The 22,909-nt window shown below is 49.8% G+C and overlaps 1 protein-coding gene across 1 annotated transcript in view; it reads right to left on the minus strand.

Annotated features, from left to right (window-relative positions):
• GALNT17 (polypeptide N-acetylgalactosaminyltransferase 17) overlaps positions 1-22,422 on the minus strand; it is a 235,410-nt gene extending 212,988 nt beyond the window's left edge. The window contains exon 1 of the mRNA XM_064729185.1: positions 21,814-22,422. Within this exon, the coding sequence (XP_064585255.1) occupies positions 21,814-22,051 (238 nt within the window). The 5' untranslated portion in view covers positions 22,052-22,422. The remainder of the gene's footprint in view (positions 1-21,813) is intronic.
• Positions 22,423-22,909: the final 487 nt, after the last annotated feature.

Below are 22,909 nucleotides of genomic sequence, written 5' to 3' on the forward strand. Positions count from 1 at the left end.
CCACAGAGCCCTGGGTACCTTTGATCCCAGATTGCTGAGCTGGCATTGCTGGTTGAGGGCCACAAACACTTGGAAAAGGCTCCCACCCACCCAAATGCATCATCCACAGCAAACTGCCCTCAGCTCCAGGCTAGAGGCTACAATCCTAAAATCTAAGCTCTCCTTCACCACCTATTTGAAGACAGCTCTATAATAACAAAGGATAAACCAGCTTTCAGCTCTGATTCTCTCTGTAGGTATTTCCCAGTCTGTACCAATCCCAAGGCCTGTTTTCAGGACAGCCTTTCCCACAGTTAATCCTGCCATGGGCCAGAGTCACTTCTTCCCTCTCTCTTCCAGGGTTCTGCCACCCTCCCTGGAAAGAAGTTCATCCTATTGAGGTTTCCTCTCTGCATTGAGTCAATAAACTCATTTTTTACTATTGTTACTTAAAGCAGGCCACAGATTTCCTCCAGACTTCACAGATTTTCTGTTCCTAGTGAAGCATGGACATTTAGAGGAGCTGAGTTTTGACTCAGAGAAGGGCTTTTCTGTTGAGTAGAAAAGATCCTGTTTAGGGAACTGGCAAGCTTTGGATATTTGGGAATATCCTGCTTTTCCCAACCTCTCCTTTCCCCCACTGCAGTGAACCTGAGCAGCTTTTTGGCCCCTTCTTTGGGCAGGGCAGACACTGCCAGTGTAACAATATTTTGCCTGCAGATGTTTTCATTCAGTGCAAGCTCATTGCATCCCACCAGGACATTCCTGAATACACAGAGCTACAGAGCTTCCCTGCAGGAATTCCTGCTTCCCACTCCATCTTCCTGCAGGCTCTGACAGCCCTGGCAGGTTACAGCAGACTGATGAGCAGACAGAAGCCCCACCCTGAGAGCAGCAGGAGTTATCTCTGCATCCTGGAGCATCAATCCTCTGCAGCTTGGGCTGGGGCTGGCTGGTGCAGAGGCTCTGCTGCCCTGAGAGGTGTCAGGGTGACAACCTGGCCCTGACCATCACCTGACAGCACAGGGACTGGGGCCAGCACTGAGGGCAGAGAGTCCCCAGTGCTGAATCCCGCCCTGACACTCCAGTCATGGACATCAAACACTCCCCTGCACTTTACACCCCTCTAACAGACCACCCAGGGCTGTGCCTGAACAACTTCATTGGTATTTCTTAATTATTTAATTCTCTAAGTGCTCTGCAAAAATTAGATTTTTAATAGAACTTACTTGTTTTACTGTTCAATCAAATGACAAAATGTCTAGGGAAAGCATTGTCTTGTTTGCTCTCCAACAGCTGAGCAGATTAAAGTGAGCTTTTAAAAATATTATATCAAAATAAATCTTTCTGAAAGGAATCATTAAATTCCTCAGACAGACAGCACTTGTTTTAATGCCACAGAAGGAGGCTGTAAAAGGTTTTCCATTTCTGTTTGGGTTGTTTACACTCTCCAGCGTCAGGACACGCAGATCTGAAGTGCATGCTATCGACACAAACATTAAATACAACTGCTCCCAAAAATAAATCACAGCTTTGCTGCTGTCTGCCAGCAGCAGCAGAGTCCAGCACTGGGACTGGGAAAGCTGCAAGGACCACTGGGAAAGCTGCAAGGACCACAGAGCAAGAGGAAGAGCTGGGGATGGGGACTGGCATCAGGGCAGACCTGCAGAGCTCTGCCCAGAGAGAGCTGCCAAACTTCCACAAGGTGCTCCCTCAGAGAAAAGGGGGGAAATCCCTCTGAATCCCACTGACCACAGGTCAGACACATCCTTGGGGTGCAGGGTCAGCTCAGCTCCTCAGAACTACAGAAATGCTGATGGTGACACCACTAATGGCCTAAAGGTCCACAAGTGGCTCAAGCCTGTGTCATTCTGGGCTCGGGTTTCAGAGTTTACTTTGATTTTCTGACACTGAGGCTCTACAGACCCTGTTAAGCAGCAGAAGGATTGGAACATCTTCCAGCTTTTCATTCTGGACAGGAAAGATGGTGGGACAAGGAGGCATTGGAGCCATTCAGGTTCATTTCCATGAGACACTGTCCTGTCCATCTGAGCCCTGAAATTCACAGCAATTCCTGCATCACCACCAGGAGTTACAAGTACAGGAATGTCTTTGCATGTCCAGCAATTATGGGTGCCATTTTGCTGATGTCTGGCCCAAACATCCCACTCTTATTTCAGACACCTTTCCCATCGGACTGATGGGTGCAGCTCTGGGCAGCTCCAGTTAAAACCAAACAGAGAGAGAGGAAAAAAAAGTAGCAACACAAAGCAAGAGGACAGCAAAGATTTTTAAAATGTGTTTTTAGGGATGAGAAAATAAACTGAGACTCTCTACCCTGGGAAAAAGGTAGGTGAGCTCAAGGACAGGTGAACTCTGTAATGCTGAATAGAAATAAAAAAAACCCACCAAGACAGAATTCCTCATTGCACCTCCCCAGAAGTTCACACATTTTTACAGACTCCCAGAATAGCTGGGATTGGAAGGGACCTCTGGAGACCACCCAGAGCAGGTGGGTTTGGAATGTCTGTAAAGACTCCACAACCTCCCTGGGCAGCTCTCCCAGGGTTCTGCCACCCTCCGTGGAAAGAAGTTCATCCTGTTGAGGTTTCCTCTCTGCATTGAGTCAATAAACTGATTTTTTACAATTGTTACTTAAAGCAGGCCACAGATTTCCTCCAGACTTCACAGATTTGCTGTTCCTAGTGAAGGATGGAAGTTTAGAGGAGCTGAGTTTTGACTCAGAGAAACAGAAATGTTATTAAAAAGCAACAGGGGACAGTAATTGCACAGAACAAAGTTGTTACAGGAGCGCTAATGCCCCGAGGTGACTGTGAACAGGCTTTTTTCACCTACTCATCAGTGCTTAATTTTTAACTTAGTTCCCAGACCCTGCCGAATTCCTGAGGGGCTTTGTTACCTCAGCATTTGGCTCCAGTGAAACCCAGCTACCCACAGGGCAGGTGGTTTCAGGCTAGGACAACCACACACACGTTGTTCTACTAAATATTTGTCCCTCTGCAGGGACAACCAGGCAAAGAAAACTTTTTAGTGCCTCCTCTGCCTGAATGAACAAATCTTCATCTCTACACAAACACCTTCAGCTCAGAGCAGACTGTCCCAGCCAGCAGCTCCAACCACTCAGGACATCACCCTGGAAATGCAGGAGTGTCCATCAGGTCAGGGGCTGGGAAAGCTCAGATTGTGGGATAGAGGGATAGAATATGAGAAAGATAGTGCAGAAAGTAATCTTACCCCTAAGGAGTTGCAGCTGGGCCAATTATCAAAGATTAGGAGCAGGCCTGAATTTTAACAGGCCACAGCTGTGACCAGTGAGGAGAAGATGCTATAGAAGAGTGGGGTGGCTGGGTGAGAGGGGAACTGGAGTTAGTTGGCTGCTTTGTGAAGAAGAGTCAGTGGTCTGAGGAGAAGCCCATGAGAAAATACCAAGAAGGTGTGAAACTTTTGTGATAAGGAGACAGCAGTATGGAACCCCTGCAGTAAGATGACATCAGTTCATCACAGTTTCTTGTAATGCCTGAGCTGCACCAACTCTGGATTTGGAAATTATTTTGCAGGTGATGCAAGTGGAGCTAAGACACAAGCCCAGGGAGCAGCACTGGCAGGGCACAGCAGCCCTCAGCACCTGAGTGAGGGGTAGTCACAAACCCACAGGGAGAGGAACATCAGCTCTTAGGGCACAAAGGATGCACTTCCATGGCTGCTGTGACCATGGTCACTCTGATCCAGATGCACATCGGCCAGCCTGGCCCATGGAAGGTGTCCCTGACCCCTGGGCTGAGGGGCTTTAGGTGCCTTTGTCCCCAAACCCCCCTGTGATGATTCTGTGACACAATGACTTCACCCCAAGGGCCATGGCCAGGGACAGCCCTGGCCTTGCAGACACTGTTCTGCAGAGTTAGATCCCCCCCTAGGGTGGCAGCTGGCCCCAATCAGACACAGGCTATACTGAGAGCCCATTTTACAGAGCACAGGCCCAGAGCCCACACCCACCCAGGCTGTGTCCATTCAATGGCACACACATGGCTCTCTGTGTCACCTGGCTGCCACACCAGGAGTGTGCAAAACCAGGAGCAAATACACCTCAGCACCCACCTGCTGCTCCAACCCATCCCCTGGGGCCTCCCAGGATCTCCAGAGCCCTTGGGCAATTCCCCACAGGGATGTTCCTGTGCTCTCAACATGACCCTCAAGACCCCAGAGCCTGCTCCCCCTTATTTAAGTGAGGCAACCTGGCAGATTTCCCACAAGGTGAAACCAAGATAAGCATTCCCAAAAGCCCCAAAAGTGTGAAGGGTGTCACCTCCCTAGAGCCTCCAGTGCCAGGCTGGTCAGACACAGGAAATCCTTGTGGGACAAATGGTGCTCGCTTGTCACTGACATATTTTATGAAAATCCTTTCACAAGGGTTTTTCTGCTGAGAAGCCTCAGAAAAGAAATGTAAACAATAATTATCTGATGGCTGTGGGATGTGGTCTGGAGGTTGTTTACCAACAGGTGCATCTTTGATTGGTTCTATGTGGTTGTTTTTACTTGATGACCAATCCCAGCTAGCTGTGTTAAGGCTGTGAGCAGTCACAGGTTTTTATTATTCATTCCTTTCTTGCTTTCTGATGTCTCCTTTCTTTTTCTTTAGTATAGTTTTAGTATATCAATTTCTTTTGATATAATATATAACATAAAATAATAAATCAGCCTTCTGAAACATGGAGTCAAGATTCTCATCTCCTCCCTCATCTGGGGACCCTCAAACACCACCACACTCACTCAGCTCCACATTCTCTGTCAGGTGAGTGTCAGGAGAGGGCTCAGCCAGGAGAGCTGACACAGCCACTTGGAGATTATATAAATAAATAAAGAGCCCACTCCCAGCCCCACTCACTCCCCCTCTCCCTTTAAGTAGGTCACTCTGCCTGCTATGGAAATCAGCTCATCTTCAAAGCAGGTTTGTTCATCTCCTTATCTCCTTAATGTAAGGAAAGTGCAGAGCATTGTCAGAGCAAAGGGTGATTTCAGACTAATTTAATTCATTTCTGTCATGGGTATATGAAAGTGTCTGTACTTGTGAGGAAAACCAACCTGAGGCACAGAAATGAAGGACAGCTGGAAGGTGCCTGCCCTCCAGGTAGTTCTGAATGTGGCCCACAGCTACAAGCCCTGACAGGTAACACAATGCAAATGGAATACAAAGGCTCTTCGTGACCTAGCAAGGGGAAGAAGGAAGAAAAAAAAAATCTCTTGAATTAGACTGAAAAAGCACAAGGGACTCACATGAGAGGAGCCCAGCTTACATCAATTTCAGCCTGAAAATTAGGCCCTACCTTTTTATTACGTTAGCCTAGCACAGAGCATTCCAATTGGTACTGGCAATTAGCAAAGCTGAGGAGCAAAGCCTGATCCTAACCCTGCTGAAACCCCCTCAAAGACCAGAGCTTGCACCTGCAGTGATGGAACCAAAGTTCCTTGGGTTTTCCCAGCCTCCCCACACAAAGGGATGCAGGCAGAGCCCTCTCCTCAGAAAAATGCACAGGTTGGGCTGCAGGCTTTAAAACCCTACCAGTGCTTTCACAGAATCCTGGAATGGTTTGGGCTGGAAGGGACCCTAAAGCTCATCCCATTCCACCCCTCCATGGCAGGGACACCTCCCACTGTCCCAGGCTGCTCCCAGCCCTGTCCAGCCTGGCCTTGGGCACTGCCAGGGATCCAGGGGCAGCCCCAGCTGCTCTGGGCACCCTGTGCCAGGGCCTGCCCACCCTCACAGGGAACAATTCCTAATTCCCAATATCCCATCCAGCCCTGCCCTCTGGCACTGGCAGCCATTCCCTGGCTCCTGTCCCTCCATGCCCTGTCCCCAGTCCCTCTCCAGCTCTCCCAGAGGCCCCTCAGGCCCTGGAAGGGGCTCTGAGCTCCCCTGGAGCTTCTCCTCTCCAGGTGAGCACCCCCAGCTCTCCCAGCCTGGCCCCACAGAACAGGCAACAAGGAAATTCCTGAGCTGTGCCCGTGCACTCACAGAACATGTTCCTGCTGCTCCCAATTCCAGCTCTGGTCACTGAACAGGTGACAAGGGACACCTGGGGAGCCAAGCCCTGCTCCAAGGCTGGGCACCCCAGGCTGCTCCTGCCCAGCTCCCTTTGGGAAGCTCTGGGGACCTGGCAGGACTGAGTGTGCAGAGTGTAGGAATTGCAACCAAAGGAAGGAAAAGAAATCCCAGTGCTCACAGGAGGCAAATACTGGAAAGGTTCTCTGTAGTGACATCTAAAAAAGAAGTCAAAGAAAATGAACCACAAAAAATTTCATTATTACTTGAAGCCCCTATCAGCAATTTTGTTATAAAAAATAAACTAAAAATCAGCATTTTAAAACTCAAGTAACAAGGAAGTTCCTTAGACTGGAAAAGCTTTTGCCTTATGCACCTCTGAAGATAATCGCCTGTATGAGCTCCTGACGCAGCACATGAGCAAACTTCTCCTGACTCCCAATTGTGCAACTTCAGCCTGTTCTTTTGCTCCATTGATCCAGGCAGAAGATTCCTGGATCAGCTTTTTTTCCCCCCTCCCCAACTTCTTGAGTTTCAGCTCTTAAGGCTTTAAGCCAAGGCTCAGCATGGAGGTGTGAGAGCTGCCAAGGACGGAGCAGCAAGAAGGGGAAAATCTCTTTTCCTGTTCTAATACTTTTGGAAGAGGGAGGGTTGAGGGGGCTGCAGGTCAGATTGTGCCTCCAAGAGCAGCAGCATTTTGCCCTCTACACTGCAGGAAGGGAGCCTGGAGCTAAAAGCAGCAGGAGATGAGCTGAGTTCAAGGTTCCCACAGCAGATGTGCAGAGGATCACACCCAACGCTCAGCACGAGCACAGGCAGCACGTGCCACCCCTGGCACCACAGCCCCTTCTGCCAAATCGAGGAATTATTTCACAGGATGTCAGGTGGAGAGAGTGAATTCCAAGTTCCCACTCACACTCAAGCTTCCTTAAGAGTTTAAGGTTTTAGTTCCAGATTTGAATCCACCCAAGCCCAAAGCTCTATCCTGGGCCAAGGCTCATAAACCCTGTCACTGCCTGGGCACACCTGTCAAAAACTAAATTTAAAAAAAAACATAATTGCAACAGGCCTGGAGGCTTCTGAATTTGGAAAGAGCATGATTAATATTAATGTGTATGATTTAATAGTAGGCAGAAATACAGAAAATAGACAGCACTGTGCCTTAAGCCCCAGAATCAAGTGGGATTTTGGCAGCACATGCTGAAGAAGACAGTAGCAGCTGTCAAGTCACAGCTGGAGTTGCCTCTAGTGAAGGTGATTGAGAAATGGGATTAAGAAAAAAACCAACACAAGTAAAACACAAGGTAAGATAACACACATAGGGAGCAGGCAGCTGAGCTAACAGGCTTGCCCTGCTTGCAGAGCATCCCAATAATTCTGAGTTGCTCATTTCCTTCTTCCTTCAAGTACCTTCTTCCTCCCCAGCCTAACTCACACTTCATATGTGGGGTTTTTTATCCACTTCTCAGGCATTCCCAGCTCTCTGCAGGGAGGTCACTCACACAATAAGGCTGTGCTGGGGTGACCCTGGCTGTGCACCCTGGGCCCACCCAGCCCCTCTGTCAGTGCCTGCTCAGCTGGGCAGGGCTCACAGGACACAGGGAAAGGGATCAGGGCAGGGAGGGATCCCTCACCAGCTGCTGCCATGGGCAAACACACTCAGCTGGGGGAAGCCAGTTCCATTTATCAAACACATCACATCACAGGAGCAAACTGAGAAATAAACCCAAATCTCAAAACACCTTCTCCAAACCCCTCCTTTCTTCCCAGGCTCATCTTCCCTCCTCATCTGTTCTCCCTCCTCCCCAGAGGCTCAGGGTGATGGGAATGGGGCTGTGGTCAGCCCATCACACATTGTCCCTGCTGCTCCTTCCTCCAGAGGCCTTGGGCTCCTCATCCTCTGCCCTGCCCCAGCCTGGGGTCCCTCCCAGGGGAGAGTTCTGCAGGAACTGCCCAGTGTGGGTCCCTTTATCCATGGGCTCAGTCCCTCAGGAGCTGCCCAGTGTGGATCCCATTTCCCATGGGCTCAGTCCCTCAGGAGCTGTTTTAGGGATCCCATTTCCCATGGGCTCAGTCCCTCAGGAGCTGCCCCAGGGATCCCATTTCCCATGGGCTCAGTCCCTCAGGAGCTGTTTTAGGGATCCCATTTCCCATGGGCTCAGTCCCTCAGGAGCTGCCCCACTGAGGTCCCTCTCTCCCATGGGCTCCTTGCACAAACCTGTTCCCTGTGGGCTCCTCTCTCTCTCCATGGATGCCCAGCCCTGCCAGGACCCTGCTCCAGCAGGGGCTCCCATGGGCTCAGAGCCTGCTCAGCCCCCCCTGCTCTGCCCTGGGCTGCTCCAGGCCCTGCAGGGGGATCTCTGCTCCCCCTGGATCTCCCTGGGAGTTGCCAGGTGCTCTTGGCTCCCCTGGACAGGGAGGAAGCTCCCAGCAGCTCCCACAGAAGCCACCCCTGCAGCCCAAACCTTGCCCTAAAAGCAAAGGTCAGTGTCCTCACATCATCTGTGGGGCCCTAAATGAGGTCACCTGTCCCATCCCACTGTCCCTTGGAGCAGAGAATGGGCCATGAACGAACCACTCTGATCTTTTCATTCCCACCGCCTCCTTGAGAAGCTGCTGCCCAGGCTGTGACCTCTCACACAGACATATTTCCCTTGTAATAAATCTGCCAGAAAATCCCAAGGATTTAAAACCACAAACAAACAGACGAGTACATCCCAAATCACAAAGGGCCCCACAGCAGCCACCCCTGAGCACACCCTCGCTGACTCACAGGAGTTTACACCACAAAACAATGCTCACAGAAAGCTTCTGTGTTCTCCAGTATTTGCCTCTTCTAGTTCTGCTTCCACTGGAGGCCTGGACATCAAAAACCTCCTAATAAAGAACAGTTTGAGGTGTGCTCTTCCTGCCAGCCTCCAAAAATCACCAATAATACACAATACTTCTTTAAAAAAAAAGTAACCAGCAGTTAGCTTGAAACTAAAACAGCTGCAGCATTTAAAACATCTACTGCAAATGCAAACTACTTCAGAACATCATAATTAGTAAATGGCAAATATTAGGAGTTATGGGAAAAGGGATCGTTAAACCAGACTTTAATAGCCCAGCATCTCTCCCATTCCACGTGAAAACCCAGTCAGCACACACTTGCAGCATTAAACCCACATTAAGAAACAAACTGCTTCATTTCTGGAGTTGTAAAAACAAAGGTTAAATATCTGCTTCAGCACAAACCCTGTAATTTTTCCACAGCAACTGTATTGTTTTGCTTTGCACAGCTAATAATACCTGCCCTGCTTTGCACCCACTCATCTCCTGAGCGCGGCTCACGCTGGAATCACCAAACCAGAACAAACTTCAGGGACTACAATTGCCACCAAGGCTTCTGGAAGCACCTCTCCTTTTAGTTATACTTCATATAGATAATGTAGTGAGTTGAAAAGACACTTCTTTTGTAGCAAGCCCTTCTTCCACTACTTGTAACAAAATAAGCAGCTGCACAAATCAGATATTCCTGAAGGAAACCAGACATGCCCCAGGACTGCTGCTCCTTGGACACCCTGTCCCATCCCTCAATTCCAAAGGTCCCCACCCATCTCAGCCTCCTCATCCAGCCCCTTCTGTGCTCCCAGGATTTCTCAGCCCCATTATTATTTTTTTTGAGTTCAACCACTCCACTCATTGTCCCTTTAGCGCCACTTTTGTCCCTCCATGGGGGCCATGGTGCCTGTTCTTGGTGCATGGAACAGGGAATGGGCACAGCCCCGAGGCTGCCAGAGCTCCAGGGATGCCCGGGGTGGGATTGTTGGGGTGTCTGGGCAGGGCCAGGATGATCCCTGAGGATCCCTTCCAGCTCAGGACACTCTGTGATTCTTCTCACAAATCTTTCCCAGAAATATGTGGACCAGTTTGATGTCATTAAAGACAAACATGATCTTGACAATATCCAGCCATCTCAGTCTAACTGGAAAAATTATAAACAAATTAAAGCAGTTTCTCATGCTGGAAAAGTCTGGGCAGCCTCAGAATAAAATGATACCAGAAATGTCTCCACCCAGGTCTGTAGCTTTGGAGTAAATAGGGATATCCAAATCAAATTTCTTTGCAATTTCTGGAATTGGAGATGGGTGGTGTTTCTGGATATTCAGAAACACCACTAGAGCTGTCCAGCTGTCAGAGCTGGACATTCAAGGGAATTCCAGGATTTTCCAAAAAGCTGCACAAAGAGCATAAATCATGCTGAAGGCCTCCAATGTGATATCTAAGTTGTATTCTTTCCTGTTCTCTGTCCCCACTGCAGCCTGGCTGGCAGCCCTAATTTGCAAGGTCTGGTGCTGCTCTCAGATCAAACAGACAGCATCAGTAGGAAGCAAAATTCATGGATAGGACACAGCATTAATTAGTGCTTGGAAGTTGAGCAACTTACTAGGAAAAGACTGATAAAAGTGTAAAATCCCATTTTACTGCCTAGCCCCTTTCAAGTCTGTCAGAACAGGGATTGAACTCCCCCAGAAAGTCAGTATTGATTCAGTGCTTGATCCAAAGGCAAATCAAGTCAATATGACCTGACCCATGTCAGACACTGCAAAAGGCAGGAACTACCTCCAGACACTCCTGACAGGAGGTTTGAGGGGTGTCTGCCCCTCCATAAATCACCTGCACGATGCACCTCACTCACTGTCCCCTCCTAACAGCTCTGAGCAAACAGCCCCACGTGTGAACCACTCCATGCCAGAGAGAGCAGCCCCCTCATCCCACAGGGGAAATCAATCATTTGTTACTCCTGAGACTGAAGGTTTGTTCCTGACTTCCACCTGAGGGGCCTGAAAACCAGACTGGCAGGGTCCCCCCTGTCACTTCATGCAAAGAGCAAAGAGCCCCTGTCTCACCAGCAGCACCTGCTCCTCCAAACTGAAATTCTGGTTTCCCCAGCTTCCCACAGCCTCTGTGTGTCCCTTTAATAATTGCTTTATGAATTGTTGGGGTGTCCTGTGCAGGGCCATGGGCTGGGCTGGATGATCCCTGTGGGCCCCTTCCAGCTCAGGATATTCTATGACTCTATTATTTCATTTTCTGACTTATCTTCCCTTCACCATAATCATCATGTAATTAATAAAGATTTAAACCAAGAGGAGCTTGAAATCCAAAAGTGACAGGGAATTAACACAACTTTAGGTCTAATTCTCCCTCCACCCAATCATTCTGCATCATTTGTATTAAGTGGTTTGGGAACAGCCTGTTTCTCACTGGTTTATAGCACCAAATATCAGGGATAGAACTAGTCAGGGCCACAGGGCAAGGTCACAGCCCAAGGGAGGGGGAATCACTTCATCCAGGCTCCAGCCCAGCCCTGGAATGGATGCCCAGCACTGCCCCTGCCCAGGAGGCACAACTTGTGCCCTGGGCAGTGCCCAGCCCTGAGCAGGCTGCCCAGGGAGGGGCTGGAGTCTCCCTCAGCACTGGGGATCCTGCAGAGCCCTGTGCACACAATGCTGTGCCCTGTGCTCTGGGATGGCCCTGCCTGAGCACGGAGGTGCCACCAGGGACCCTCTGAGCCCCTCCCAGCCTGAGCCACTCTGTGGGATTCCCCAAGGAGGAAGAAGCACACCCAGCATCTCTCCTGCCTCACTTCTGCTGTTTCCACCTCTTTGATGCCAGTTCCAAGTATCTTCAAATAACCAAACCTCGTCTGCAAGGTTTTCTTTGTTCTCACATAAAAATCTCATCTCTTCCTGTCCTTGACACATCCCTTCCGTACCACATAAGGAAACATAAATCCCTAACTTACATATTTTTTCTAATATTATTCTGTGTGACTGGTGGAGTATCACACAAAACATCAGAGGTTAAACTGAGCCCCAAGCCTTTCCTGCTGGATCCTGCTGCCCTCAGTGGTGACACCAGTCCCTCCTGATGACAAGAGCAACAACTTCCAGCAAACTGAAATCCCACATTATGGTGTTTGGGCTACACTTAGCAAAGGGTAAGGCATGATGTGGTTTTCACCAGGATAATGGTTATTACTGTTATTGTCTTGTCAGTGCAAAGAGGAAATACTACAATAAAACCCAGCAGAACAGGGGGTTTGTGTTCCCTGATATTTAAAGCATTCAGTGTTCCAGCCCACCTCTCTGAAGGCAGCAAATACTAAAAACACACAAAGGTCAACAAAAATTTAAAATCCAATAATGAAATATAAGCAAGCTTTAAAATTCATTAAATGGCTTTTCACTTTTTTATTCTCCTCCTCTGCTTTGTGTTTGTAAAGTGTGATCAAGCAACTGCTTTGGAAGAATTAGCAGTAATTTGGTGCAAACGTGAGTGCTCTCATGATTCCATTTAAAGTGTAATATAGGCAAAGACCCAGAAAGAGATTCTAATTGTTATTTAAAAATTAACCTTCTCACTTTACCTTTATGCTCTGAGAACAGGCACAACCGTGGCAGGCCATTACCCTGCCCAAAATACTGCATAAGCTAATGAAGATAAAAACTAAGGTTAAGTAAATTCTGGCAACCAGCAGGTAAGAAACCTTGTGTGGCTCTCTGGGGCTCTGCAGAACACCCAGATAACTCAGCTGGGGCTCTGCTGGTGTCTGTTAATCCACTGCTGATTTCTCCCTTGTAATGGCTTTCTGCTCTCTGTGTCAGCACTTAGACACAAAGGAACAGCAATCTGCATTTCCCGGGCCCACCAGCACAGAAGGGCCCTGCTGTTCCATAGAGGAGAAGGAGCAAAGGAACTCCTGTATCCCTTTAGGGTGCTGGGAATGCAGGCACAGGGACCAAGGATGCTCAGAGGCAGCACATGGCAGAGCCCAGCTCTTCTCAGCCTGAGCCTTCCCCTTCCAGAGCCACGTTGGTGCTGGGGACACTCACACCTCAAACCACGGGAAGTGACACAAGACAAAGGGTTGTGAACTGACAAAGGGCAGGGTTCCATGGGATATTGGGAAGGAATTCTTCAGGTTACCCAGAGCAGCTGTGGCTGCCCCTGGATCCCTGGCAGTGCCCAAGGCCAGGCTGGATGGGGCCTGGAGCAGCCTGGGACAGTGGGAGGTGTCCCTGCCATGGCAGGGGTGGCACTGGCTGGGCTTTAAGGTCCTTTCCAACCTAGCCCAGTCTGTGATTTTAGGTAATTTCCACTTGCACATAATAAGAGTACTAAAGGGGAGAGGGACCAAGGATTCCCCTTGCCTCCTTCCTTCCTGATCATCCCATGCTGACACATCACACCGGTGTTTTTACTACTCTGGAATTAAATCCCCCTGTGCACTATGTCACTCCAGCTGTGAGGGAAGATGTGCTGACTGACTGTGTGTGACACGGCCCCAGAGCTGCAGAGATCTCTCATTTTCCTTGTCAGCAGGAAGAATGGTGCTCCTGCACAGCAGCCTGGGTCACAGAGCCCAGGGGGATCCCTTTTTTTAACAAATCCATTAAAGCAGAGTTCTCGGATTACTCCCACAGCAGAGAGCCGGTGATGCTGTCAGTGTTTCCTGTTCCAAGGCAGAACAAGTGCTGGGACATGGCAGGCAGCCCTTGGCAGGGCTCTCTGGGGTATCAGGGATCAGAGTGAGGAATCCCTGCGAGGGCAGGATCACAGAACTGGGATTCATTACACAGCGAGCGCCGAGTATCAGATTTTAAAAAGGGAAACGCAAACTGTGATTTTTATCCAACTCACCAGGAATTTTCTTCCTTTTTCAGGCAACTTTGCATCCCCCCAAGGACCTGAGCAGCAGAGCCCTGAGCTGCACCCAGAGCAGGCTGTGATGGCTCAGCACAGCCGTCTCCTCACAGTTTTACGTCTCATTGCATCATTCCTGCATTATTTTTAGATAACCGTCAGGGGATGTCAGAATGTGGGTCGATAGCTATTAGATTTATAGGCAGAAATAGCAAGGCTTGTAGCTATAAGGTGTAAAGCATTCAACAATTTCTAGAACAAATCTGACCATGGGGACTGGGGGCTGGAAAATACAGTTGCTTGTACTCCCAGAACTGTTTAGGAAAAATAATCTCTGTGCTGCTCTGATACATTTCTGAGTTGAATCACTGCTGTTGACTCACAGGAGGGTCAATACTCCGAGTATTCAGCTTGAACAGCCCTTTGCAGACTTTGATAAGGACATCTTACCAAAAATAAGCCTCTCTTTTAAATGTAATCTATCAGCATGCAGAATGCCCTCAGCTACACCCCATAGCTCAGGCGTGTCTGAGGAGCTGGGAAGTGGCAGCCTGCCAGCAACATCTGGAGCAGATGTTCCATTTTAGGCAAAGATTAGTGGCATGAATCACGAAATTAGTAAAACCTCCTTGGTTACCTGAGCAGGCTCATTTCCCTTTGCTGTTGGTAACAGGTGGGTTTCTCCCAGGCTGCATTTCCTGATCAGCAGCACTCCTGCTCTCTGCCAGGAGAGGACAAGGAGGGAGGATGGCCTGGAATGGAGCAGAAGATTCCCCAAAATCCAGGCACGTGGACAGCACATGCCTGAAGCAACTTCATCCATCACTCCTGCCTGGTCCAGAGGGGAGATCTCCAAGACAGCAAGCACAGGACTGCTCCTCAGCAATTCCTGCTGCCTTCCCAACAGGCTTGGGGTATCCAGCATGCTTTGGGAGCCCAGGACTCACAGAGTCCTGCCCTCTGGAGTGGCAGCTGGAAGCCTCCAGGCACTGAAACATCTCTATATGCCCGTGCTTCTTCATATAAATCCAATCCCAAGTGTCTCTCCCTGCAGACACAATAGGACCCTCCTGATCCAGACTGAGGCTCACAAGCAGGACTATTATTCACATAACTACAGCACCTTGCTGGGTGTTTTGTATCCCTGGGGAGATATTTCTCATAGCTGCACAACGAAATAGGCAGTGTAAATCTAACATACCTTTGTGAATTCTAGCAGCCAGGGAAGATTGTTTCTCCATTCAGGGAGGTCTGAATTAATATGCAAAACTAAACCACCACTGTTGTCACTGTATTCTGGTCACTGCTGTTGCAGCCCATGAATCCTGCGTTGTCTCTGCACGACAAATGTGTTACTGCCTTATTACTCATTCATTGTCAATGTCAGGGAGTATTTGGATCATGATGCCAAACAACCATCAAACCCCCAAATTATCTATCAGCTCCTTGTCAGATGGGTTGCAAACTAAATGTCACATTAACGTCTGAGCTTCCAGATGCTTCCAAATGTCTCTCTTAAGCTTCACCTTTTAACTCTATTATTTCTCTAAGAACTACTTCCTTTATTCATTCCTTGATCAGTATCAAACCCAATTCTCAGGAACCTGCTAAGAATAATTTACAGGCAGCAGCTCTCAGGTGCCTTGAGCCTGTGCAGACCTCTCTCCTGCTGTGAGAAAGTTTAGCCTAAGAACTTGTAAAAGCAGGTACTGAATGCATAATTTGCATTATTCTTAATAAAGAATATGGAAACCAAATCTGTTTGGTGTTGTATTTTCTAGGACCCCCATCGTTGGAAGGAAGGAATGATGCATCTGACTCCATGTTCTTAGAAGGCTAATTTATTATTTTATGTTCTATATTATAATAAAGAATACTATCCTAAAGCTATACTAAAGAATAGAGAAAGGATACAGACAGAAGGCTAAAAGATACTAATGAAAACTCATTACTCTTTCTCCAGAGTCTGACACAGCTTGGCCCCTGACTGGCCAATAAGTAAAAACACTTCACATGAAACCAATGAAACAATCACCTGTTGGATAAACAATCTCCAAACCACATTCCAAAGCAGCAAAACACAGGAGAAGCAAATGAGATAATGTTGTTTTCCTTTTTCTCTGAGGCTTCTCAGCTTCCCAGGAGAAAATCCTGGGCAAAGAGATTTATCAGAAAATATTATGGTGACAGTTTGGTATATCCTAAATGTTGAAGTGGCAGTTTTCATCAAGTTGCTATATAATATGTGAAGGCCATCCTACATAATACAGTTATTTTCTACTTCAGATACATCCGGGCAGTGGGACAGACAGGGAAGCAGCACCCCAGCTGCTGTGTGACATCCATCAGTTAACACAGCAGCTACATCCCCATCGTGTTAGCCCTTATCTCCACATCATCATTTCTTATATCAAAGGATTGCACTCACCAAGGCTCTGCTCGTATAAAGAACTATTTTAGCTCAACAACACCAATAAAGTTTGGGCCCTTCTGCCTACAAACAGCTTTTCCCTCCTCTCAGTTATTTACACTTAGTTATTTATCTTAATGAGGGCATTTCTTAGCATTTAAGTTAATATATTACCTACCTGTTAAAACCTTAATATTACCAGTCTGTGGGTGTAGTGCTATTACATTCGCCTAAATGCTGATAAAACCACTTTTAGTCTGCCTTATTTACATCTATAATTTCTATACTCAGTGGTTAGCTAAGTTTGTAATGTGTTTGGAGGATGATAAGTGTTAGAGCAGATAAGCATTATCTTATCCTTTTGGGAAGCAAATCCACGTATCTCCAAAGTGTTTTAAGTTAATTAAGTGCCACTTTACAAGGATAGCAACACCGTGCTGAGGGCTGTGGTTCAGTGTCAGCCTCCATGTCCATATGCAACCCTCCCAAAGTTAATTTCCTAATTGGATAAGCAGATGAGAGCACAGCCAGAACACAGGAGGCTGCTGGCATGCACTTGGCCATACCTCAGCATGTTCACATTATTCCATGTGCAAAAGCACAGATGCAGGCTGCTTTAAAAAATGAACACAGGCTTATTTCACCCCCAAGGAATGTAAAGTTCCTTTTCAACATTAACACTTGGTAAATGCAGCAGTTTCATCTGTGCATTTCTTTAGCACAGGGGAAGAAGCCCTCTCTGCTCACCCCTTTTCTGGCTAGCTTCACTTCAGCACTTCTTCATCACTGCTCTCTTACAATTTGCAAATAGCTTTAAGTCTCCCTGATCTTATACATCAACTTGGACAGGGCTTGGGGCACCCTGGGATGGTGGAAAGTGTCCTTGCCCATGGTAGAGGCCTGGAACTGGATGGTTTTTAGGTTGCCTTCCAACCCAAACCATTCTGTGATTCTATGACCTGTTGAGAGACCACAAAACAAAATTTAACAGAAGAGCTGTGGATGAGTCAGCAATGCCCTTCTGTTCTCTGTCCTACCAGTATTTAGCTTGAAGTTCAGACTTTGGTACTGTTTTTCCACACTGCCAGGTAGATGCCACATCATTCCTGTCACGTGGCTTCCAGGCAGCCAAGCCCTTACTGGAGTCAGCTGCTGCTGTGAATCCACCCCTGTCCACCTGTACCCAAAGCACCAGAGAGGGAGTTTCCAGCCTTCACACTGCTTGGAGGCTTTAGTCCAAGAGCCAGACCTCTGCTGGACACAGAGGTTGGAAGGTGGCTGCCTAGGAGGTTCCTCAGGTCCCCAGTGGGCAGCAGAGGTGACCTGCTCACACCTTTTCCAGATGCTCAGACAGGGCAGGTACAGGGGATGGCTGTACCCAGGGTTTATTGAGAGCTCTATCCCTCCTGCAATCCCTATTTTCCAATGGCAGCACCATTTTCTGGCCCATTCCACTTAAAGGGTCTCACAGAACCTTTGGACACTGGAAGCAACCCCAGCTTTCCTCAAGCCATGTCACTCACCCTCCAGCCACTGGGGTGTTCAAAGCTTGGGCCACCTTTGCTGTCTCTGGGTCCTACAAATGCCCAATTTCTCAGATTCCTCATAATCATCAATGGGTTCCTACATTAACCCAGGAGAAATGGGGTGAGACAATGGGATGACTTTGCCCAGTACTTCCCAGGAAGCAGCCCATGGTTCCTGAAAATGCTGAATTTTCAGGACCCTTCTGAGTCTCTGCTCCCTTCAGCTCCTCACCTGGTCACACAGCACAGAAACCCTCTCTTTGTAAACACAAACTGAAAAGTTCATTTGTACAAATCTCCATAAAGTTGGAAATAAGCTGGATCACAATCTGTACTCATGTAAATGTCAGCACATAAAAACCCAGGCTTGGATCAAAAAGACAAGTTGTAATTAACACCCAGAGTAAAATATACACATTCCTTTCTGACCTTCATTAGCTTTCTCTGGACATCTGCTGGGCAAGAGAACTCCATCCATAAAAGAGACTGGAGAAATTAAAAATCCTCTGAACTCCCAGATCAGTGCCTACACACACAAAGCCCTCCATTCCAAAGGGCACCCTCGGACCTCTATGTGTGGGAGCCATCAATTAGATCAGCAAAGAGCAAACCCCACACAACCTGTGCAACAAGTTCAAGAGCAATAATCAACTTTTAGAAAGAGCAAAGCAAATGTACAGATTGGGCCACCTTTGGGACAGCACCTTTTGCTCACAGAGGAGTGAGAGGGAGCCTGGTGTTATTTCCAGAACAGCATGGCAGGGAAGCATCATTCAGACAGAAGGATTGTATCAAATCCCTCCTTTCCCAGAGCCAAAGCAGTGATGTTTACCTTGTTTTTATGGCCAACCTTTACAGAGATAAATAAATATACACACATAAAACATGAGGGTTGCTGTACCACCGAGAGCTGTTATTTCCAATATGCTTTACACTACATGACTCACAAACCAAACTCACAGCAATGCTACGATCAGATTGGTGATTGCTCATTTTATCTGTACAGAATGGAGCTTTTGAAGACATTCAGGTTTTTAAAGATGGCTTCAACTCCCACTGAAATCCAGCCAAGTCCTATAATGCAGGAGAAATCCATAGCTGGCTGCACACAGAGTGGGTTGTAGCTTCTCACTTGGGCCAAACACTTCCCAATGCTTTGTGAGTTGCAGGCTGTAAACTTGCAGCTGTATGTATAATATTTTTGTCTTAGGTTGAAATATTTAGCTGGGGGAGTGTGTTCTATCCCCACCTGTCAGAGCTGGGGCAGTTCTCTGCTGTCCTTGGGGCAGTTTTTTCTTTATCTCTCCCACAGCCAACCCTCCCTCCAGCAGATCTCTGCTGTCCATGGCCACTGAGTGTCCCTGCAGGGCTGATCCAATCCCAGCATCCCATGGGGAGATGCTCCGCCCAGGGGAGGAGCCAAGCATTCCTACCTGGATCCAATCTGAGCCTGGCACAGCACAGCAGCCTTTGCCCCCTGCATTGCCAGAGGAGCAGCTTTCTGCTGCCCTGCATGGCCAGAGGGAGCCCAGGCCCATCTGCAGCAGCCCTGGAGCTGCAGAGGAAAACTCCCCCCTTGTGCAGGATCCCTGCTGCAGCAGAGCCACAGCTGGCACTGCAGGAGGGCTGAGCCCCCATGGATGGGGCTGGGACACCGCCCTGACACACAGGGTCAGGTTGTGTTCTGACTCTGGCAGTGTTTTTTTTGTTGTTTGCACTATTACATTTCTATTTTTAGTTTTCCTAATAAAGAACTGTTATTCCTACTCCCACATGTTTGCCTGAGGGCCCCTTAATTTCAAATTTATAATAATTCAGAGGGAGGGGGTTTACATTTTTCATTTTAAGGGAGGCTCTTGCCTTCCTTAGCAGACACCTGTCTTTTCAAACCGAGACAGCTTTATTCCATGATTTTGTAGTTGCTAAACCACAGGTCAGATTTCAAGTGAAGCATGACCTTTGAGAACCAAAAGAGAATTCTCAGTGTGGTGTTGTGAGGGAGCTTGGCCCCAAGCTGAGTGGGGTTTGTGAGGCACCAGCACAAAACTGCCCACACAGAAATCAAAGAGAAGTGGTGAGCTCCTATTTGCACACACGAGATTTTAGGTGTTCCTCGAGTGCCCAGGATGAACACTTATCCAGGCACAGAAAATTCCTGGTGGGAAAGCCAGTCCAGCTGCTCCTCATCCTGAGCCCCAGGGGCTGTCCCAGTGGCCCTGATTGTTTCCTTTCAGTGCTGCTGGGTGGGGATGGCCCCCCATATCTTGCTGTAATCCCCAGCATTGTTGAAGCACAGCCCACAGCCACCCCTCAGAGCACTGAGCTTCTCTCCAAACCACATGTACCAAATATACACTTGACCCATGGTTACATAAGCGCCGTGCCAGAGCTATTTTTTAGTCAGACTGATCAGCGCTGCTATAAATCACCCCAGGATGCAGAGGCCAGACAAGATGTCACATTTATGTGCTCAGCTTTCTGCCTGCCCTGAGAAAACGTTTGTGATATGCCAACATATCTATTCCCTCTCTGCCTCCCCTGGTGTGTAGGTGCATGACTGCTGCTCAGCACTGAGCAGGCTGCAGCCAGCGCTGCCCGTGCCCACAGCAGCCTGGGCACAGCACTGAGCTGTCCCTGCCCCTGCAGCTCCTCTCAGCAGCCCAAGGCACCACGGGGCAGGGCAGAGTGGGGAGGCCCAGGTTAACCCCCACAGAAGGGCAGTAAGGGATCAGCCCAGCTCACCCTGTGTCTGCAGGGATGGCAACCTGCTGCGTGATCACTTGTCCTGTCCTGGTTCAATGTCCTGCAATAAGGGCTCTTATCTTGAGCTGCAGTTACAGCCCAAGCAACTGCCTAAACCCTCCTGGAAACTTCTGCCCTAGGAGGATCCAGGAACAGGCAATTTCACAGTTTGATTGCAAATAACATTCAACTTCCTACCTTATTCCTCATTATCCTCACGCTTCTCCTTTGTTTATCCCTCACCAGTGCTGCTTCAGCATCTCACAGAGCCAGGCACAGGCAGGACAGGTTTCTCATGAAGTGTATACAGGGGGAATATCAGTAACACTTTCCTCCTCTGCTGCGTGTTCCAGGGATGTCCCCAAAGCCACTGCCTGAGCCAAGTGCTCCGGGAAAGCCACGCTGCATCCCTGCACCTGCCTCTCCTCCTGGGTGCACACAGTGGCACCAGCCAGAGCTCACAGCACACACCAGCTCCTGGTTCAGCACAGCACAGAATGGGGCACGAGCTCCATATTCCAAACTCAGAGAGGGAATCACACTGACACTGCCAGAAACACCGACTCTGCTCATTCCAACACTCAGAAACTTGCAAGGATTAAAGCTACAAAGATTGGAAGCAATAAGCAAGACCCTTGATTGAAATTACACCCCCAGTTGTGAATCTGTGGGGAACAACTTTAAAAAAAACAGCTTTCACAGTGAGTTTTTTAATTAGATACCTCACCTAGATTTCTTACATCTTTACAATGTGTTTCTCTATCCTGCATAGCATCTTTAAAACTCCCTTTCTACGTCTCTGAACTACTGAACCTGGTGAGATTTTAATAGAAATCCCTTTTCTGTGCTATAAAGAGAAGCATTACTTGAGATTTTAATTAGCAGTTGTCAGTGCTGAGCCATAGGAAATACTGGATAGTTTGCTTAACTTCTTAGAGAAAGTGCCTTTTGCTTTCTGACCTTCTGTACTCAAATGATGCAACACACTTGAGCCATTTGAAAACTCCTTTTCCGAGCCCAGCTCTGCGGGAGTAAAAGCCATTCCCTCGATCAATAGACCCTGCGCTACTCCAGCCCGTGCTCACCCGCCGCACACCCGGCTCGTTTGATGCAGGAATCGTGCCGCTGTCATTTACTGACCGCCGCTATCAATCTGAAAGGCAGCATTCTCTTATTACCATTTCCTTCCATCCTGTGCAAGGTACCCCGAGCTTTAGGCACACACAAAACTTAGAAATCAGATGCTAAATCGATCCAGTCTGTTGAGACTCCGTTTGCACAACAACAGAGGGGAGAGCAGGGGTCCGTCATGCAACTTCAGGCAAGGCGGGCACCTGCTCCGAGCCTCCATTCACCATCACCGACCCTAACCCGAAGGCATTAAAGAGCAGGAGAACTGTTCCTACCATTCAGCTGCCTGTAGACGATGTCTTCTAGGAGCGAGAGCCTCTTCAGCACTGCATCCTGGATGGAGCTGATGCCGTGGGCTGTCAAGTTGGCCACTTCTGCCCTGGGATGGATGTCATGGTAGGAGTCGCCGCTCTTGGTCGTGATGGGTCTGCACTTGGCCAGGAAGAGGACGAAGCCAGCCACGGCGATCAGGTTCAACACCAGCAGGACTTTGACTCTCCTCAAAGAAGCCATCAAACTTCCCGAGGGGCCCCGCCAGCCGCCGCGCTGCCGGCAGGGCTATGGGAGCGGGCCGGCGGCCGCCCGCCGCTGCGCGCACATCGCGGGGAGCGCGTCCCGACCGCCTGGGCTGTGTTGGCCGCACACGACCGCGGCGGCGAGCGGAGCGGGAGGGCTGGCGAGCAGCGGCACCGCTGGCCCAGGCGCGGAGAGCCCGCTCGGGACTATGACCCCGCAGAGGAGGCGCGGCCGGGGCCGCCCGCCCCGCTCCGCCCGCCGCGCTGCCGCCGCCGCCGCCGCAACTTCATGCCCCGCGCAGGGCGGCCGCGCCGGGGCTGCGGAGCGGCCGCGGGGCCGAGGAGCCCTGCGGCAGCGCCGGCATCAGCGCCGGCATCAACGCCCGGCCCCCGCCCGCCTCCCGCCTCCGCCGGCCCGCGGGGGGAGCGCGGCCGCTGCTGCGCGGCGCGGGCCGAGCCGGCGCCCCCTGCGCGGGCGGAGCGGGGCCGGGGGCGGGCGGGGGCGCGGGGCGCCCGCCCCTCACGGCGCCCGGGGAGGGGGCGGCACGGCGGCCGCGGCGGAGCCCCCGCCCCGCGCAGGGCCGGCGGCTGCGGCAGAGCCCCCGCGCAGCGCCCGCGCCTGCGGAGAGCGGCCCGGCCCCGCCACAGCCCGGCATGGCGGCCCGAGCGCCGCGCGGGGCCCAAGGGCTGCGGAGGGGCCGAGCGGGCAGCGGGGCCGGGCGGGGATGGGGAGCGCGGAGTGCCGGAGTGCCCGGGCCGTGAGGGCGATGCGGGGATGGAGAGTGCGGAGTGCCGGAGTGCCGGGCCGTGAGCCGGGCGGGATGGAGAGCGCGGAGTGCCGGAGTGCCCGGGCCGT

This window comes from Zonotrichia leucophrys, chromosome 19, assembly GCF_028769735.1.
Source record: "Zonotrichia leucophrys gambelii isolate GWCS_2022_RI chromosome 19, RI_Zleu_2.0, whole genome shotgun sequence".
Classification (NCBI taxonomy): domain Eukaryota; kingdom Metazoa; phylum Chordata; class Aves; order Passeriformes; family Passerellidae; genus Zonotrichia; species Zonotrichia leucophrys.